The sequence below is a fragment of the Mesoplodon bidens genome (assembly GCF_964165515.1).
Source record: "Mesoplodon bidens genome assembly, chromosome: 12".
NCBI lineage: Eukaryota > Metazoa > Chordata > Mammalia > Artiodactyla > Ziphiidae > Mesoplodon > Mesoplodon bidens.
In genome coordinates this window covers 51,190,633-51,210,382 of record NC_138168.1, presented here as the reverse complement: position 1 = coordinate 51,210,382, position 19,750 = coordinate 51,190,633, and the positions used below count along the sequence as shown (strand labels likewise).

At 39.8% G+C, this 19,750-nt stretch overlaps 1 protein-coding gene across 1 annotated transcript in view; it reads left to right on the top strand.

The window, feature by feature from the left end:
* The first annotated feature begins 2,969 nt into the window (after positions 1-2,969).
* Positions 2,970-19,750, top strand: part of GOPC (golgi associated PDZ and coiled-coil motif containing) — a 39,302-nt gene continuing 22,521 nt past the window's right edge. The window contains exon 1 of the mRNA XM_081251367.1: positions 2,970-3,488. Coding sequence (XP_081107493.1) covers positions 3,201-3,488 — 288 coding nt within the window. The 5' untranslated portion in view covers positions 2,970-3,200. The remainder of the gene's footprint in view (positions 3,489-19,750) is intronic.

Below are 19,750 nucleotides of genomic sequence, written 5' to 3'. Positions count from 1 at the left end.
TAATAAATGTTTGAACTCTACACTAACCTCACAGCTAATTACCACTACCCACCAAAGAAATCTTTAGCATCTTCCTTTTTTTCCCAGTTTCCTCAGTCCCCCACTGTATTCTTAGTAATACCTTATGGTAAAACCCTTAAATTCTTAAAACAAGACTGTCACATTTAAGTTATACAAGAAATTTTTAATCACACAAACATGATTCATGAAACAGTTTTTGGAGGCTTCTGCCAGTGCAATTGCAAACAGAAGTATCAAGATTTTATTATCCCTAGGAAAATAAGTCCCACAAGTATTGAGATTACATACAATTCCAAATTCCAAAGTAGACCAAAACAAGGCCATAAGTGTAGATAGAGCACACTGACAACAGATGGCAGCACTAGAACATCAAACCCTGCCTTTCACTTCCATGTTAGGCTGTGACTTGCAAAAATGCAGAACCCCAGTCAAGGTGGGCAAAAGATAATGTATACCTAGAGGGTTCCTCATGAGCATTTGAAATAGTCACATAGCACCAAGCAGCAAGCACACAGGGATGCGGAAGTTGTTACATCGCATGGTAATGAGAAGGGACAATATGAGATGAAAGTGTTCTGAGATAGAGGGTGTGACTTGGGAGTTGTAAAAATTGTACACAGAAATGGACTCGGGCTCTTCAATCCCGAAAATGGGGGTATTCACCAAGGATCAGAGCACTGGATACATATAAACACTTAAAATGCATTTCAGTTGTACCCACACAATATAGCAGGAAGTTGAATGACATATTTTTTTAAAGAAATGAAATTTGTTTTCAAATGTAGTTCATATAAACAAAAGAAAGTGCTAAGTAATAGAAAATGAGTATTACAGTTAATTTTTTGGATAATAGTTCTTATATATTAATAGATTTGTATATGGCTTATAACTGGGAAAATTATTTTTTGAAAAAAACTTTTATTTGTAATAAATTTGCCAATTTATTACACTGGTAACTTAAACATGAAGAAATGGATTTCCTCATCCTTCTATACCCCGTGATTAACAGCTAAGACTTGGGAGAAAAAGACACCTAGATCGAAATCTCACCTCAGTGCATCTTTAGCTGTATACCAAGCTTATCAAGATACTTAAATTCTCTGTGACTCGTCTATAAAAAACTGACCACAGCTAACTGACAGGATTTTGTGAGAGTCAAAGAAGTAAAGCAGATAGCACAATGTTTAGCACATAGTATGTATTCAATAACTGAAAGCTATTATTGTGATTCCATATGTACGTGGGCCCCTCAACGCCAACTTTAAATTATTTTTGGACTTTAAATTCCTGAAAATGGGATTGCTAACTATATTATGAATAGAGAAAGTGGTGGGAGCTTGGTAGCTGTAGTAATGATGTTCTTGCAAATACTGCGGATAAAAAAAAGTTAATTTGGAAGGGAGCAGGGGAAAGATGCAAATCTTAGTTTTATATTATTTCTGGGTAAAACCTGTGTGAATGTGCCTACTTAAGCTCAAGGCAAGGATCTCTGAGTAGTTTTGCTTAGCTAAGTTTGTTGAAGCCAAAGGACTTTATGCTAAACAGTCTGCCCTGACCCAGAGAGCAAACTAAAGCTATGATTTCTTATTCCTCATTGGCATAGCATTAGTGAGGGGCCCACAGTGCAGGCTTTGGTGGAGATTAACTGGAAGAGCCTGTCGTCAGCCAGTAAAATATTCCCTTAGGCAAGTCTCCTAGGAGGGGCAGTTTCTACTCTATCAGACTGGGTTCTCCTTCTGTTTTCAAGACTGGGCCACTCTTGAAGTGGAAGGGGGTTGAGAGTGAGTATTCAAATTAAAGTTGCAGCTATAAGGGTTAGACTCAGTAGCCTATGAGTTCTGCTAAGGGTCATGCCTCATTCATTTTTGTGCCCCCGATGCCTCAACAGGGTTCTGCATTCAATATAATTATGAATATATGAATCCTCATAATTTTTTTTACCTAATTGTCACGTGTAGGAACACTACTCCAGTTTTTAAAATAAGTACACCTTTTTAGGTAGTTGTTTTGGAAATGTATGACCTGTGGTGTGAATAATAAGGCACACCAAGTGCCAATCACTGGAGCTAAGCATTTTACCTTACTACTGAGTGAAGTAAATTTTGGAAACTGAGGCTTCGACATTAAAGAATACAACTAGGGGGCTTCCCTGGTGGCGCAGTGGTTGAGAGTCCGTCTGCCGATGCAGGGGACACGGGTTCGTGCCCCGGTCCGGGAAGAGCCCACATGCCGCGGAGCGGCTGGGCCCGTAAGCCATGGCCACTGAGCCTGCGCGTCCGGAGCCTGTGCTCCGCAACGGAGAGGCCCGCGTACCACACACACACAAAAAGAATACAACTAAGATGGCACAGCTAATAGGGGACAGAGTTTAAAACTTGAACCCAAGGCTGCCTGACTTTTAATCACAAGAGAAAAGGCCTCGTATTAATTCAGCAAAACTTGGTGAGCCGCTACCCTTCAACTTGCAGTTCTAGGCAGGTTCCACCCGGAATTTAAGGCCTGGTTTACCGAGAAGAACGAGTGTGTCCACACACCCTACGCACCTCACCCTAAACAAGAACTGGACTGGAAAAGGTAAAACGTGGCCACTGCGCAGGCTCAAACGTCCGTTCCTCACTCTTCCTTCCCTGCTCCGGGACGTCACCGCGGCAACTTTCCCGGACGACTCTAGAACGGCTCCCACCCACTATTAAGTCAAACGGGTGGAAGCTGTTCCTCTCTGCGACGTGGACAACCTTCTCTTCCTAGGGCCTTTCCAACTTGAAACCCAACACCACGCGCCTCGGTTTCTCGGGGATTTAAGCAGGAGTTTGCCAGATGTCAACATGGCCGCTGACAGGCGGTCCCAAGCAGAGGCTTTTCATAGGCCAAGGTCGCACCCCAGCCCCGCCCATTTCATCCCTCCTGGCTGCGTCCGCCTAGGCCTTCGATACGCATGCGCGGCGAAGGCGGGCCGAGAGGTGGGACGGCCCGCGTCTTCCGTGTGCCGCCGCCACCGCCGACGCCTCAGCTTCGCCGCTCCTTCCCCTCCGGGGCTGCATAGCCGGCGTTAACCGCGCAAGGGTTAAGAGAGGGGACCGACGGAGCGTGCGTGCGCGGGGGTTCCCGCAGGCCCATCAGTTCCTCTCGCGGGTGGACTGCGAGGTCAGCAGCAGTCGGGGGAGGCCATAGACGGCGCCATGTCGGCGGGCGGCCCATGCCCGGCAGGAGCCGGCGGGGGCCCAGGAGGCGCCTCCTGCGCCGTGGGGGTCTCCCCCGGCGGGGTATCCATGTTCCGGTGGCTGGAGGTGCTGGAGAAGGAGTTCGACAAGGCCTTCGTGGATGTGGATCTGCTCCTGGGCGAGATCGATCCGGACCAGGCGGACATCACTTATGAGGGGAGACAGAAGATGACCAGCCTGAGCTCCTGCTTTGCGCAGCTTTGCCACAAAGCCCAGACTGTGTCCCAAATCAACCACAAGCTAGAGGTGAGCTGTGGGCGCTGGAGGGGGTGGCATTCAACTCCAGTCATCAGACCTTATTTAACGCACCTGTGAAACGACCCTAGAAAACTGCCAGCCGGCGCACCTGGGCTTCCTACGTGACGGGGGAGTGCGCGCGCGCACAGAAAAGGAGTGAGGTGAGGTTAGAGCAGAAAAAGGTGTGTGGACTGACGTGTGGGTCTCCCGGGACCCTGTCGTCCACCTTCCTTATATCTCTGTGAGGAGGAAGCAGGAACTAATTACTCCAGCCTACTTGTGCCTGTTACGTTAACAGATCTCAGACTTAACTGAAGCTCAGAGATTCTGTCATAAGAATACTTCAGCTCACCTTTTAACATTTGAGTTTTTAGATCTACTTTCACATTGATAAACTAGGTTTGTATGTCACCAGATAGACACAGTCCTGATTATTTTTAACTATTTCAGGTCAATTTCTGTTGTTGCACACAGACGTACTGTTCCTTGCCTGCACGAACTATTTAGGGGAATATGATCAAAGCTCTTAAGAAAAGTTAGTGGGATAAGCAAGACGGTATCAGTGTCTATTTCAGTTTACAGTTAGTTGGTCCTTAAGTTACAGGCACATCCCTCCAGAGCGCCCTACAATTATTCAGCTGACTTCTAACATTGAGATTTTGTCTGTACTTTACTATCTTTCCCAAAGTCTGGGTTTATTTTTGAGAGTGTGTGAAGGATGATCATTTGCTTTAGTCTCTAATCTTGGTTGTGGGTGTGAGTGCAGTGGTGGTGCTTCCAAAAAAAAAAAACCCAAACCTACCATTTTTGCAGAAAATTAAATTTTTACAATATTTAGAAATCATGATAGATTACCATTATTACATAAAGATCATTTTCTAACTAGATAATTTAAATAAGAGAATGGGTCTTTCATTTTAAAGTAGGTAAAAATAGGATAATAAATGATGTGCACAGCTCTTTGAACATTAGATTTTGTGAGAAATCATCGTTACTATCAGTTGTGGTGATTGAGAATGCCCATTGGATCCAAATCAATATGAATATCAGAAATGCATCCTCTCCTTGCTTAGTGGGTAGCATTCTTTCTCTTTCCTGTCAGTCCTGAAAAAGGTGGTATAATTTAGCTTTGATTAGCATAGAATTGCATATGGGAGATTTTGTGACTTTTGTTCACTGAAAGGACTGTTAATTTCTTTCATCCTTTCTGAAAAGGTTGGAAGTGTTGATATGAAGCTAATCACTTCTTAATCTAGGTATATGAAAATGCCTCTCGAATTCTTGCTTTAGTGGTAGTTTCTAGAAGATGGTTATTCATGTAGTGAAATTGCATTTGTTGGTCTTTAGAAATAGTACTTCAGCTTTAAATAACAGAGCAAGAGTAGCTTTTGCTGCTCTACAACTGAGAGTATTTATGGAGATTAACAGATTTTAAAAAGTGAAACAAGATCTAATTCATTTTTTAAATGACTTAAGGAAACTTTAAAGTGCTATTTGGATGTCAGATATAAAACCTAATTTTGGAGAAATGATTGTTCTATGAGCAGGAGGTGATGCTCAGTTTTTATCATCTTTAAATATTTTAAATGAGTACTCAGAGCTATAATAAATTATGCATGTTCTTTTTTAGAAATTATAATTACATATTCTGATTCCATGTCCTGGCTTAGAAGGTGGCATTATTTCTCAAAATAAGAAATGCTAGCCTATCACAATGTGAGCATGTTTTTTCAACATGCTTGAAGCCTTTGATTTAAAGATCTTAGGAAATGGGGATTGTTTGTGTGTTTTTTCAGTTACAGTTGACTTCTCTGTTTGTGGGGTTATTCTTTCTATATTTAGCAGTTTCTACAGTTTTCATGGAATTTGTGTGTATTGCTGAGGAGAGAGGTTCATTGTCAGTAGTGCTTTTCAAAGTAGATCTGCCATTGTATCATCTGCAGAATTTCAGAGGTTGCCCTGTGTACTGTTAGCAATCTTTTGAGATCTTGAAATTTTAGAAAAGATTTCCATACTTTCTTGCCCTGTTTTATTTCTTAGTAAGTGAATTGAATTAGTTCTATTGTTTTAAGGATATGGACATTGACATAATATTTGAGGTCACTTACAGTTTGATATAGCAGATGTGCACCAGTTTGGTGGTTTTAGAGATTAATACCTTAAACCATATTACCATAATAAAATATTTTTATAATCAAGAGAGGTACCTCCAGTATGAGTAACTTATGGTATATTTAAATTGGTCTTGAGTATCCTTCCAGATTGCCCTTCTTCTGCTCATTGTCTTTAGGTAGTTAGTTTAATATTAATATAGTATTTAGGAAAACAATTTCGCTACAAAAAAAGTCAAAGGTTACATTAAAAAATTACATATAAGTGACATCTATGTGACTGCTTTTTTCCATAAATTATATTTTGGGAGAAGGATATCTATAAGGGGAAGGGGAAGGCAGAGAATTCAGAATGTTTTGAGATAGTGCATTTCAAATTACTCACATCTCTTTTATACTTCCCACCTGCTTGAGAATCCCTGCTATGATGAGCCACTTGGTGATAGCTGTGCTGGAGCCACAGGTACTGATTGGGAAAGTAGTAGCAGTAATAGTAGTAGTAGCAGTAGTAGGTGTGTTGGAGTAGAACAAAGGATGAGAACCAGTGCTTTAGAAAAACTCACCTCTCTGCCTTGAAGTACAGTTTTTTCTGCCTGTTCACCCCTTCTTTAAAATAACAGCAAAACAATATATCTTCTGTCATGTCCTCCTTTCCCTCAGCAATTGCTGAATAAGTATCTTTTTTTAAAGTGATTTACTGTTCACAGCCATCTAGAGCCACATTGAAAAAGAACTAATGATATACTACCCTTTTACTGCTTTAAAGCTATTCTGATTTTGGTTTTTTTTTTTTTAGTGTATCAGTTTTATTGCAATTTGTTTAACATTGGCTGTTAACTGCTCATTGAACAGTTTCAGTGCCATAAAATGGTAGGTTTCAAAAATAGTATCCCCCCCCCCATAATCTGCCCCCATTCTCACCTGTCCATCCTTGGTCTTCTTTTTTTTTTTTTTTTTTTTTCTTGGCCACTCGGTTTGTGGGATATTAGTTCCCCGACCAGGGATCCATCGAACCTGGGCCCCTGGCAGTAACAGCTCCTAATCCTAACCACTGAACCGCCAGGGAATTCCCCATCCTTGCTCTTTTTCAATAATTACTACATCAATTTCCCTTTGCCCTTCTACGTACTTACTTATACCAAGGCTATTCATATTTAGTTTCATACTTGGATGAACTGGGCAGCATTCTAGACTAGTATAGGAAAGCTATTCTGTTTTTAAACAAGCGATGAGGCTGTTTTGCAGCATTGAACTTGAAGTTTAATATTGCTCCAATATATATTTATTGAGTGCTAATTATGCACCATATGCTGTGTTGGACACTTGAGTTACAATGGAGAGCAAAAACGGACATAATCATCACTGTTATGGAACTTGGATTTTATTGGAATTTGTTGAAATAATTATCATATAAATGTGAAATTCCAACTTTGAGGTACATAGAGTAATGAGAACCTATTCTGGGGCATCAAGAAAGTCTTCTTTGAGGAAGACTATTGAGTTAAGACATAAAGGATGAGTAGGAATTAATTAGGCCAAGAGAAATAGGAGCATCGTTCAACATTCTGGTAGAGAGAGAACACGATGTAGAAGGCACCTGTGATGGGCGAGTGCTAATGCATTTGAAGAACTGAGAGTTGGTATGTGTTATAAGAGCATAGGGCAAAAGAAGTGAGATGCAAAATAAGTTTGAACAGGTAGGTAGGGACAATATCTACATGATTTTCTAGACCATGTAGTAGATTTGAGGGCTTTATCATAACAATGGGAAATGTTTTAAATTAGGTGGTAACCTCAGATAGGAGATTAGAATAGTTTACTCTGGCTATGATAAGAGAGAATTTGGGGAAATAACAAGAATAAATGCAGAAAACCATTTAGGGGGCTCTTAATTCTGATCCATGTGAGATGAGGGGAGTAGGATAGCAGAGGTGGAGGAAAGTGTTCAGAACAAGAGAGATTTGAGAAGTAAAAATAAAATCTAGGGATGGGTTGGAACAGAGGGATGAGGGAATTCAGGATGACTCCAAGGTGTCAGTTGGCTGGATAAATGGATGGATATTATATATTGCTAGCAATACTATATCGCTAACTGTTGATCAATTACTATGGGCCAGGCTCTGTGCTAGGTCTTTTATATATATTGATTCACCCAATTCTCAAAATAGTCCTGTGGGGTAGGTTTAGTATTGTTATTCCCATTTTACAGGGATTAAGTAAGGGGCCCAAGACTGCAGAACTAGAGAAACCAAGCTCTCCAAAAACACATTTATGTCTGGCTGGGGAAGGAGGAGGTGGAGAGAAAAAAAACAAGCAGGAAAAGTTGAGTGTGGCTGGATAGCCAGGAGGGGGAGGGGGAGTTCAAGTGAGGTATTGTTTTCTTCTTTTTTTTTAATGGAAAAATAAACTTAAACATGTTTACAAGCCAATGAGAAGCATCTAGTTGAGGGAAAATCTGAATATTCTAGAGAAAGAGAGGATAATTAGTAAGATTTCTGAGTGAAGATGAAATCCAAAATACATGTAGAGAGAATGGCTTTATATTGAAAGGACAGCTATTATACTTAAAGGGAAAGGAGAGATGATAAGCACAGAAGCGGGAGTGTTTTGTGTGACGGCTTCTTTATTCTCTGTAGAATAGGAGCCTGGGACAACTGCTGAAAGTGGGTGAAAGTAAGAGCTCGAGGAGAGTGAAAAAGATTTGAAATAGTAATGGAAGAGTGGGAGAGCAAGTCAGCCAGAGAAATAGAAGGACTGCCAGACAATGCTGAGGACTAATTTGGAGTTATCATAAATTCATGGTACAACCAGTCTGCCCTGTCGTATGACTTTCTCTGGCAATACAGGCACAGTAATGAGAGTAATAATTGAGTTCAGCCAGTGCTGTGGCAAGGAGTTTGCTATATAGACAAGAGTGTTATTGAAATGAAAATGGTATTGGGGATGAAGAAAAGGAGATAATCTTTAAAGGAGTAGAAATAGTATTTGATTATTATCTAGATGCAAAGGAAGAGGAATGGTTAAGGATGACACCACATTTCTGTTTGGGAAATATGTTGGTTGATACCTACAGTGGCTTGAATAGTGCTCCCCCGCCCAAATTTGTGTCTACACAGAACCTCAGAATGTGACCTTATTTGGAAATAGGGTCTTTACAAATGTAATTAATATAAGGATGGAGATGAGGTCATAGCAGATTACAGTGGGTCCTAAATCCAGTGAGAGTATCCTCCGAGGATACACAGGGACACAGAGAAGAAGGCTCTGTGAGGATGGAATAAGAGATTGGAGTGACATGTCTACAAGCCAAGAAATGCCAAGGATTGCTGGCAACCACAGTGTTAGGAGACAGGCATGGGACAGTTCTCTTTCAGGGTCTCCAGAAGGCACCAACCCTGCCAGTGCCTTGATTTGGGGCTCCTGCATCCTGAACTGTGAGAGAGTAAATTTTTGTTCTTTTAAGCCACCAAGTTTGTGGTAATTTGTTATGACAACCCTAGGAGACTTACACCATTCACTGAAGTAAGGAATCCAGGAGAAGGAGTGGGTCTGGCAGGAAAGATAATGGGTTGAGTTTAGGAGGTTGGGCATGGTTAAGGTCCTTATCCCTTTTTTGCATATTCCTAACATAGCTTCCTAATTGCTTCTTACCCCCTCCAAATCATCCTCTCATTGCCAAAATCATTCTAAAGTGATTCATATTAATGGTTCATATCAAAAGGCAAGTCAGTCACGTCACTCTTCTTTGTATACCTCCCTATTACTTACTGGCTAAAATTCAAACTCTGTAGTGTGTTGATCAGTGTCCAGCCTGTCTGTCCTCATCTCTTGTCACCCCTTCTTAGCTGCTTTTGCCTCAAATAAAACTGGTTTATTTGCATTTCTCTAAATAGGCCTGCTCTTTCATGGCATCTCTACTTTGGCACAGGCTTTTGTGTATAATACCTTCTCTGTCCCCTTTGTCTACAGTGTCAAACACCCACTCATCTTTCAGCACACCACTTACATCACCATCTCTGTGAAGGCTTTCCTCACCCAACTCCTCTCTGCTCTCTATAGGCAGAGGCTGTCTTAACACCTTGAACTTGCTTGGGCTGTTACAAGATTTGTTATTATACATTGTACTATAACTTGTGGTTGCCACATTTCTCTACATCTAGAAGGTAAGCTCTTTGAAGGCCAAGACTTTGTCATAAGTGAAATAATCTGAACTATCAAGTGCTTGTGAAAGCTGACTTTTGGTGGTAGCATTATCTGTTTGTGAACCCATTTTGTTTTCTAAGAATTGGTTGGTAGTTTTTTTCTCCATGATATCAAGTTGATTTATACGTGGATTACAGAATTGGTGTTTGGCCCCTTTTAAAAAGGGGCCAATTTTTGGAAATTTGGAACTCACACATTAAACACCAACCTTTTTGACCCACTTACATTCTTATCTCACTTGCTAGGGGTTTTCACATCTCAGACCTTTCCCTTTCCCTACTCCATGTATTAGCTGATCTCCGTTCAACATTCAGGTAGACTTCTCCTTTCTGACTCCCGTTGTCTCTTTTTGAATTGGTACATCACACATGCCTGTACGCTAGTGTTTACAACACTTTACATCATAATTGGAAATTTATTTTTTATCTCTTTCTACTAGACAGTAAAATCCTCAAGGGCAGAATCCATGTCTTATTCATCATTTTGTCTCCAGATCCTGGCACACTGTGTATATTCAATAAATGTTTATTTGAATGAATAAATTATTTGAAACAACTTTAGTTGCCTCATTCTGCCATGAGTCCTCAAAGTTTATCAATAATCATTCTGTAATACAAGTTTCATGAGAGCTGGGATGGTGTCTGTCTTGTTGACTCTACTATCCATTTTGTCTAACATAGGGCCCACCATATTAGTGAAAGACTGAATCAATCACAAAGATATGGTTTGTTAGTTAATATTCATGGTATTCCATTTTAAGAAAAATTTGAAACTGACTAAAAATAACTTTAAACATCATTACATTAGAGTATTGAGTATGGATTTAGTGTACTTTTGACATTTCTAGTACATTTGGTAGGTTGATTCTCCTCATCCCACCTCGAGTTTGATTATAGAGCAGCTGAATTCTTTAACATTAAAATGAAAACAGAAAACATTTTATCTTGTTTGGAACTTCATTTTGAGGTTTAAAGTACTTTAACTTTTAAAAATACATCATAGACTTATCTACTTGTCTCCATTTCAAATTCCCCAACTCTAGTTCAGCCACATTGTCTCCCATGTTACACACAGCTGCCTTTTTTTTTTTGGCTGTGTTGGGTCTTCATTGCTGTACGTGGGCTTTCCTCTAGTTGCTGTGAGTGGGGGCTGCTCTTCGTTGCGGCACGCGGGCTTCTCATTGCTGTGGCTTCTCGTTGCAGAGCACGGCTTCAGTAGTTGCAGCACGTGGGCTCAGTAGTTGTGGCTCACGGGCTGTAGAGCGCAGGCTCAGTAGTTGTGGCACACGGGCTTAGTTGCTCCGCGGCATCTGGGATCTTCCCGGACCAGGGCTCAAACCTGTGTCCCCTGCGTTGGCAGGCGGATTCTTAACCACTGCGCCAGCAGGGAAGTCCAGCTGCCGTTTTTAAAACATAAAGTTGATCGTGTCATTCTGCTTTAAATTCCTCAATTGTACTTTGAATAAGTTCAGGCTCCTTATCACTGATGAGCTCTGTGTAATCTGACCTCTGGATAGCCCTCCAATGACATATCTTATTTCCTCTTATTCTGTATGGCCCAGGCCACATGGGTCTCCTTTCAGAAACTCTAAGACAATAATTCTTAAACTTTTTGGTCTTAGGACCCCTTTACATTCTACAAATTATAAGATCCCCAAAGAGCTTTTTTTTTTTTTTTCTAAATATGGGTTATATCTACTGGTATTTACTGTGTTAGAAATTACAACTGAGAAAACTGTAAATATTACATCAGTTAAAAATAGCAACAGTAGGGCTTCCCTGGTGGAGCAGTGGTTGAGAGTCCGCCTGCTGATGCAGGGGACACGGGTTCGTGCCCCAGTCCGGGAAGATACCACGTGCCGCGGAGCGGCTAGGCCTGTGAGCCATGGCCCCTGAGCCTGCGCATCCGGAGCCTGTGTTCCGCAACGAGAGAGGCCACAACAGTGAGAGGCCCGTGTACCGCAAAAAAAAAAAAAAAAAAAGCAACAATAAACCCATAAATAAACCCAATAAACCCATTACATGTTAATATCATTATTAATGAAAAAATAACTACACTTTCCAAAAAATTATGAGTATTATTATTATTATTATTATTTATTTATTTATTTTGCGGTACACAGGCCTCTCCCGTTGCGGAGCACAGGCTCCGGACATGCAGGCTCAGCAGCCATGGCTAATGGGGCTAGCCGCTCCGCGGCACGTGGGATCTTCCCGGACCGGGGCATGAACCTGCGTCCCCGGGATCGGCAGGCGGACTCTCAACCACTGCGCCACCAGGGAAGCCCCTGAGTAGTAGTATTTTATATTAAAAATTTAAAAAAATATATATGGTTTAATAGAAGATAGCTGGACTCTCACATCTGCTTTCAAACAGCTATGGTATGTGGTTTTGGTTATAGGAAAAGAATTTGACCTCAGAGAAGTAGCTCGATCAGGGAGGAGTATTTTAGTAGCCATTTCAGATAACTGTGGATATTCTTCTTTGATAGTAAAAGGTAGTTTCTTAAAGGTTAGTTACAATGTGGAGTCTGAAACCCTATCAATGAACTTTTCATACACCGTTACATTAAAATACATTGGTCTAGGGCTTCCCTGGTGGCGCAGTGGTTGAGAGTCCGCCTGCCGATGCAGGGGACACGGGTTCGTGCCCCTATCCCGGAAGATCCCACATGCCGCGGAGCGGCTGGGCCCGCGAGCCATGGCCGCGGAGCCTGTGTGTCTGGAGCCTGTGCTCCGCAACGGGAGAGGCCACAGCAGTGAGAGGCCCGCGTACAGCAAAAAAAAAAAAAAAAAATACATTGGTCTATCTTTGTAGCCTTTGAATGGATCTTTTACCAAGGCATGATTTTAACATTGTGCATTGGTCATTTTGAAAATATTGGTTTTCTGAGTTATCCAGATCTTCCAAATGTGGACACATCGCATTATGCAATATCAAAAAATCACATTTGTTAATATCTGCAGTCTCATGAGAAAAATCTGTAAGTATTAAGAAGCTGTCAAGCTTATGGTGATGGATTCCAATTTTCCAAAATTCTAATTTTCACTTTGAAAGTATAAGTTCTTATCATTGCCAACAAATGCTGTCAGTTGTTTTCCTTGAAATAACAGATTCACTTTATTCTCAAGAACATGTCTGCCAAATATATTAATCTTAATAACCACAGTTTGTTCTTCTTTCAAATAATTATGGTGTTCCAAGAAAAAAATGTTCCGTTTTGCATCTCAAGCAGTTGCATAAGTGCTTTTCCTGAGACAACATAGTTTGATATGCAGCAGGTATGCTTTATGTATGCTTCCCATTTCATCACACAGAATATTAAAAAGACTTACTCAAGGTTGAGATTTTTAGAAATTAATAATTTTATTGCTTTATCAAGGACATTCTTAAGTGATTTTTTGGGGTTTGTTTTTGTTTATTTGTTTTTTATAAATTTATTTATTTATTTATTTTTGGCTCTGTTGGGTCTTCAGTGCTGCGTTTGGGCTTTCTCTAGTTGTGGTGAACGGGGGGCTACTCTTCGTTGCGGTGGGCGGGCTTCTCATTGCAGTGGCTTCTCTTGTTGTGGAGCACGGGCCTAGTTGCTCCGTGGCATGTGGGATCCTCCCAGACCAGGGCTTGAACCCATGTCCCATGCATTGGCAGGCAGATTCTCAACCACTGCACCACCAGGGAAGCCCTGTACACTATTTTAAAACAAAAGGTGTGGAAGCAATTTGTAGGTAAATGTGAGATAATATTTACATCTTTATCAGCAGCTTTCTATGCTATGGTTCATAACAGTTAAACTGCTATTTGAAGTCAACTATTTTCTTTGTAATTCTTACAGAGAATACAACTTGGAGTATGTGTGCTTTTGTGTTCATGCGTGTGCATGCCTACACGTGTGTCTGTGTATGCACGTGAGTTCCAGTGTGTGTATGTGTGTGTGTATGTGCATGCATTTGGGTGTGTGAAGGGTGGGGCTGGCTAGGTGAGTGATGTTCAGAGTAGTCTCTTGCTTAGAGCCCTGTCTAGTTCTGAGATTTGGGAATGTGATCTCATTCAGAACTCATGGACACCTTCCTTTCCATTTTTCCTATTACTGCCAGAATTATAAAGGATGTCAGGAGGTCTGAGTTTTAATCCCATGCAATTTGTAATTTAGGACAACTCACCTAATCTCTTTGGGCCTCAATTCTTCATGTGCAAAATAAAGATGTTTTACCAGATTTTTAATTTAGGTTCTTAGATCTTCTAAAATGTTATCAAAAGAGCTATATGAAATTCCAAAACCAATGAGTGAGCTAGATCCAAGTTCCCTGCTGTATGATGTTTGCTAATTTCTTGTCTTAGTTTAATCCTCCCCAGAACAAGAGGTTTTTGAGGGGTGCTTAACATAAAGTAATTGGCATTTTTATCTATACAACAGTTAAATAAAAACTAGCCTTCGGACTTCCCTGGTGGCGCAGTGGTTGAGAGTCCACCTGCCGATGCAGGGGACACGGGTTCGTGCCCCGGTCCGGGAAGATCCCACATGCCGCGGAGCGGCTGGGCCAGTGAGCCATGGCCACTGAGCCTGCGCATCTGGAGCCTGTGCTCCGCAATGGGAGAAAAAAAAACTAGCCTTCGTTTAGAAAGAAAAAATGCAGCTGTTGTTTAGTTTTTAAAATAAATTTATTTATATTTTATTTTTGGCTGTGTTGGGTCTTTGTTGCTATGCGTGGGTTTTCTCTAGTTGCAGCGAGCGGGGGCTACTCTTCATTGTGGCGCGCATGCTTCTCATTGCCGTGGCCTCTCTTGTTTCGGAGGCCTGTGGGCTTCAGTAGTTGTGGCACGCGAGCTCAGTAATTGTGGCACACGGGCTTAGCTGCTCTGTGGCATGTGGGATCTTCCCAAACCAGGGCTCGAACCCGTGTCCCCTGCATTGGCAGGTGGACCTTTAACCACTGCACCACCAGGGAAGTCCTGTTGTGTATTTTTAGAAGATTATATGGACAGAGGATTAAGGTCTAGACAGAGTAGAATAATAGGAAACTCTGAATAAAAAATTACTTAGATTTTGGTGCCACAGAGTGGAATCCAGAAGTTAAGAATTATATTAGAAAGGAATTATCCTGATGGAAAAGAGTTTGAGAGAAGAAATAGAATAGTAATGACTGCATTTACAAATAAATGGTAATGGTAATCCTCAAAATTTGTTTAAATACACTGCCTCTCTATCTGTCTTTTTCATTCCTGGGAATACTTCATTCCTATGTTGCAGAATATGCCCTGAAGTTTCATATATCTCCCCACTCCATTCCAGCTGATGGTGGAGATCCAGGGACCACATTTTTTTTTTAACTAATTTTTTAAAAAAATATTTATTTACTTTACTTAGGCTGTGCCGGGTCTTAGTTGCAGCATGCAGACTCTTAGTTGTGGCATGCGGACTCTTAGTTGTGGCATACGGACTCTTAGTTGTGGCATACGGACTCTTAGTTGCAGCATGCACATGGGATCTAGTTCCCTGACCAGGGATCGAACCAGGGCCCCCTGCATTGGGAGCACAGAGTCTTACCCACTGGACCACCAGGGAGGTCCCCAGGGACCACATTTTGAGAATCACTACCTTAGAAAATCTCACCATTGGTTGTTTAATGGCCTTTAAATGATGGCCATGGTCTTAAGGCTCAGAGATCCTCCTAGAGTGAGGTCATTTTGTCCTTGATGAATTCTAGGGAAAGAATATCCTGATGGTCAGCTTTGTTTTATTTTATTTTATTTTATTTTTTCTGTAAATGAATCCACGATCAAATGTAGGAAAGTGAAGAGATTGGGTTAACTGGTTGATTAACTGGTTTTGATTTTGCTTTTTAAAAGATTTTTTTGGATATCACTTGAAAATTTAAGAGTTGAAGGTTGAAATTAACTGTTTATTAATTTTCACTCTTTGCTCATTATAGTGTTGCCAAGGTAAGACAGTGAGGTGAAAGATGCTCGCCTTTTTTTATGGTCAAGCTAGTTTTTAGTCTGTTATTTACTAGCTGTGTGATCTTGGGCAAATTGCTTAAACTCTGATTTCCAGTTTCCTTAGCTATTAAAAAAAAAGAGAGTATGATGATAAGAATTAACAGATGGCGCATGGTATGTGAATGCTTGCCATATGGTAGGTAAATGCTTGCTTTATGGTAGCTGTGAATATTGCTAGTAAGTCAAACATAGGAATTGTAGCTGTAGAAACACATTTTTCCTTATGGCTAACTGCTTGATAATACTTTTACTACCTTGCCCTGGGAGTAAGAATTGGGTTCAAAGTGCTGTTTTGCTACTGACCATTTGCGTAGCCCTAGAAATAAAAGCAGCTTTGATGGGCCTTGGTTTTATTATCTAAATAGTAATCGTCATAATCATAGTTTTTATGTTCTCTAAGATCTCTTTGATTATAAAATTCTGTGATATTAGGAGGTTATCCATTGAATAAAATATGGAAATTTCTAATCTTCACATAAAATTTACCATTAACTAACTTTTCTTAGCAGCTAAAATGCTTATATCATAGACAAGAAAAGAGTTATTTAAATGTTATGAAGTTTAGAGTAAACTTGAAACACTTGTTTTGTTCCAAAATAACTAAATTGGGCTTTGAATTTTGATACCTGCATCCTTGCTTTGTAAAGAATTTTTACTTAAGTTTTTAAAATTTGAGCGACCTCTTGAGAAATCATTTCACTTAATGAAGAGTCCCTGTTTCTAGTAGGCCACTTTCAGAAAACCTCCATACTACCCTGTTTTTCCTTGCCTTTTTAGAATACAGTCACTTCTGATTTGAATATTAGTCTGCCAAATTAATTAATGAATACCACTTGTGCCTCTTTAGCATCTTTCTTAATACCAGTTTTACTCAGTTATTAGTAAGTAAATCATGAGATTTTTGGTTTGAAACATAAATCATAGTGGGACAACCAGACAATATATACCTCTTGAAACAGTGTACTTCTTGCCACAGACATTTAAGTACCATAGTTCCTCAGTATTTGCAGGGGATTGGTTCTGGGCCTCCCCACCCATACCCCTGCAAATGCCAAAATCCATGGAAGCTAAAGTCCCCTTTATAAAATGGTGTAGTGTTTGCATATAAGCAACAAACATCTTCCCGTATATTTTAAATCATCCCTAGATAACTTATAATACCTAATACAATGTAAATGCTATGTAAATAGTTGCCAGCGTGAGGCAAATTAAGTTTTGCCTTTTGGAACTTTCTGGAGTTTTCTCTTCTGAATATTTTTGATCCACAGTTGGTTGAATCTGTGGATGCAGATTGCATAGGTATGGAGGGGCTGACTGTAAATCTAATTAAACCTTTAGATCTACTTCTAGTTTATAGGAAATATAAGGAATAGAGGAATATATTAGACAACACTACAAAGAAACAGTAAGACAGATACAGAATGAAAGTCAATGTAATGAAAAAAAAAGATAAGGGTTGTTATAGATTAAATGGCTTATTTTAAACTATTTCTGGGTAGGTTTACTTTAGTATAAGCTTCATATTGCTCAAAAAGTACATATTATTCAAATACGTATTTTCCTTTTGTGATTATTTTATTTCAAAGATTATAAAACTCAATAGGTGTTTTTTTGACTAAGAAGGACTGTCTAGACCAGGCTCATTTGTACTTTAAAGGTGCAGTCTTCAGGGAATACTGAACATTCTAGTAATAGGTGATTTTAAATTTTTATAATTTTTTTTTTTGGTGGGCAATTTGTTAAATTGATGCATGTCTATAATACATTTTTATCATACATGTAACTTTTTTTTTTTTCCTAAGGTTTTTGGTTAGGAGTATTTGTGAAAGATGTGTAAAAACTGTTAAACTAACATTCTTTTCTGGAAGGCAATAGAAGTGAAGTTCTACTTTATTTAATCTCTTGCATATGTTTATTATATTTAAAGAACAGAGTCAAGTACTAGTATTATTATTTATTTTAGCATTTAAATCTTAATGAAATTTGTTACTGCTTCAGATTCATAATAAAAGGGCCAGCCCAATACATCAGCTACTAGCCTGATGTGGCTATTGTGTGTTTGAAATATGGCTGGTCCAAATTCAGATGTGCTGTATGTGTAATATACATAATGGGTTTGAAGCCTGAGTATCAAAAAAATAATGTAATATTTTAATCATTGTTTTATATTATTATATGCTTGAATGATATTTTAGATGTGTTGGCTTAAGTAGAATATATTATAAAAATTGATTTCACCTGTTTAATTTCACTTTAAAAATATTTATTTATTTATTTGGCTGTGCCAAGTCTTAGTTGCAGCAGGCGGGATCTTTTTGTGGTGTGCGGGATCTTCAGTTGTGGCATGCAGGACCTAATTCCCTGACCAGGGATTGAACCCAGTTCCCCTGCATTGGGAGCACGGAGTCTTAACCACTGGACCGCCAGGGAGGTCCCTAATTTTACTTTTTAAAATGTGGCTGCTAGGGGACTTCCCTGGAGGTCCAGTGGTTAAGTCTCTGTGCTTCCATTGCAGGGGGCATGGGTTCAGTCCCTGGTAGGGAAACTAAGATTCTGCATGCTGCACGGCACAGCCAAAACAATAAAGCAAAATAAAATAATAAATAAATAAAATGTGGCTACTAGAAAATTTTTAGTTACATATGTGGTTCATATTGAATTTCTGTTAGGCAGAGCGCTATACTAGAATATCACAGCTTTTCTATTGCAATGAAAACATGAGCTGAGGATTTCTGGTCTGAGAAGGATCACAGTGGATTGATAGTTTTAAATTTTAAAAAATCTTTTGTAAAAACAGAAAAACTAGAATAACAAAAACACCCCACAAAACCCAGTGATAGCCTCTTCAGCAAAACTAGATGAGGAGGGCATATCCTCACCCCAGAACATGGGCTGGTCAGGGTAGCAGGACCAACACAGATTGCATGTGGATGAGCACCTGCGGGGCAGAAGAAATAAATAATAGCAAGGGGACCCAGGCACAGAAATCACTAACAGAGCCCCAAAGGAGAAGACATCACTTTGGATGGGAAACTTGAGCAAACAATCTAAGAACAACTGGCAAAACTGCCACCAGGTTGCAGGAGAATGCAGAACAACCATGGGGACACACTAAGCAGCAGCAGGAAGATTAGAAAGTACTGGGGGTGGACTTTCAGAATCTCAGAAATTTCTAACAAAACTGCTTTTGAGAAAGACAGTCCAATTCTAAAGAAACACCGCTAGAAATAGAATCCAAATTCAGCAGGGTGGAAACATGAAGTTTGAAGTGAGGAGAGTTTGTATTCAAGATAGGGGAGGAATACATACATAGGAGGTTGATTGCAAAACAGTAGTTCTGCCTACAGACAGGCCATTGTTTTAAATAGTTCAGTTTAAGGCCAGGGGTGGGAGCCCGCTATCCTGAAGCTAGGAAAGCTCCCTATGCTCACCTCAAACCCCTCCATGGAAGTCTCCTCCTACCTAACATGTACTACATGAAAACCCATTTCATTTAAACATGAGTAACAGAAAAGGATTTTATTTAAACTCCATATAAATGTACTGTAATCAGAAAAGGTAAAAATTAATAGAATAATGTGACAACAGACAACGAAGGCATATCAGAAAAATAAGGCTGCAAAGCAGTTGGAAACTGTAAACTGTATTATAAAATAAAGGAAATTAATAATGTTATTCACCTCTGAATAAAACAGAATAATTCGGAGATAGGAAAACTCAGAAATAGAATAATAAGTAAAAATAAAAAGAATATTTGCAGAACTTTGGGGAAAAAATAGGAAAAAAATCATTTCAGAATGGAGCTTAATTTGGAGGAAGCATAAAAAATAGGCAATGCAGTAAGTACAGCAAGAGAAAGAGGATATACAAGGGGAAAACAGAAAGGATTTGAGAGGAAATTGCAAATATAAAAGATAGGGAAAGAATAATTAATATCAGTATAATTGGAGTCCCTGAAGA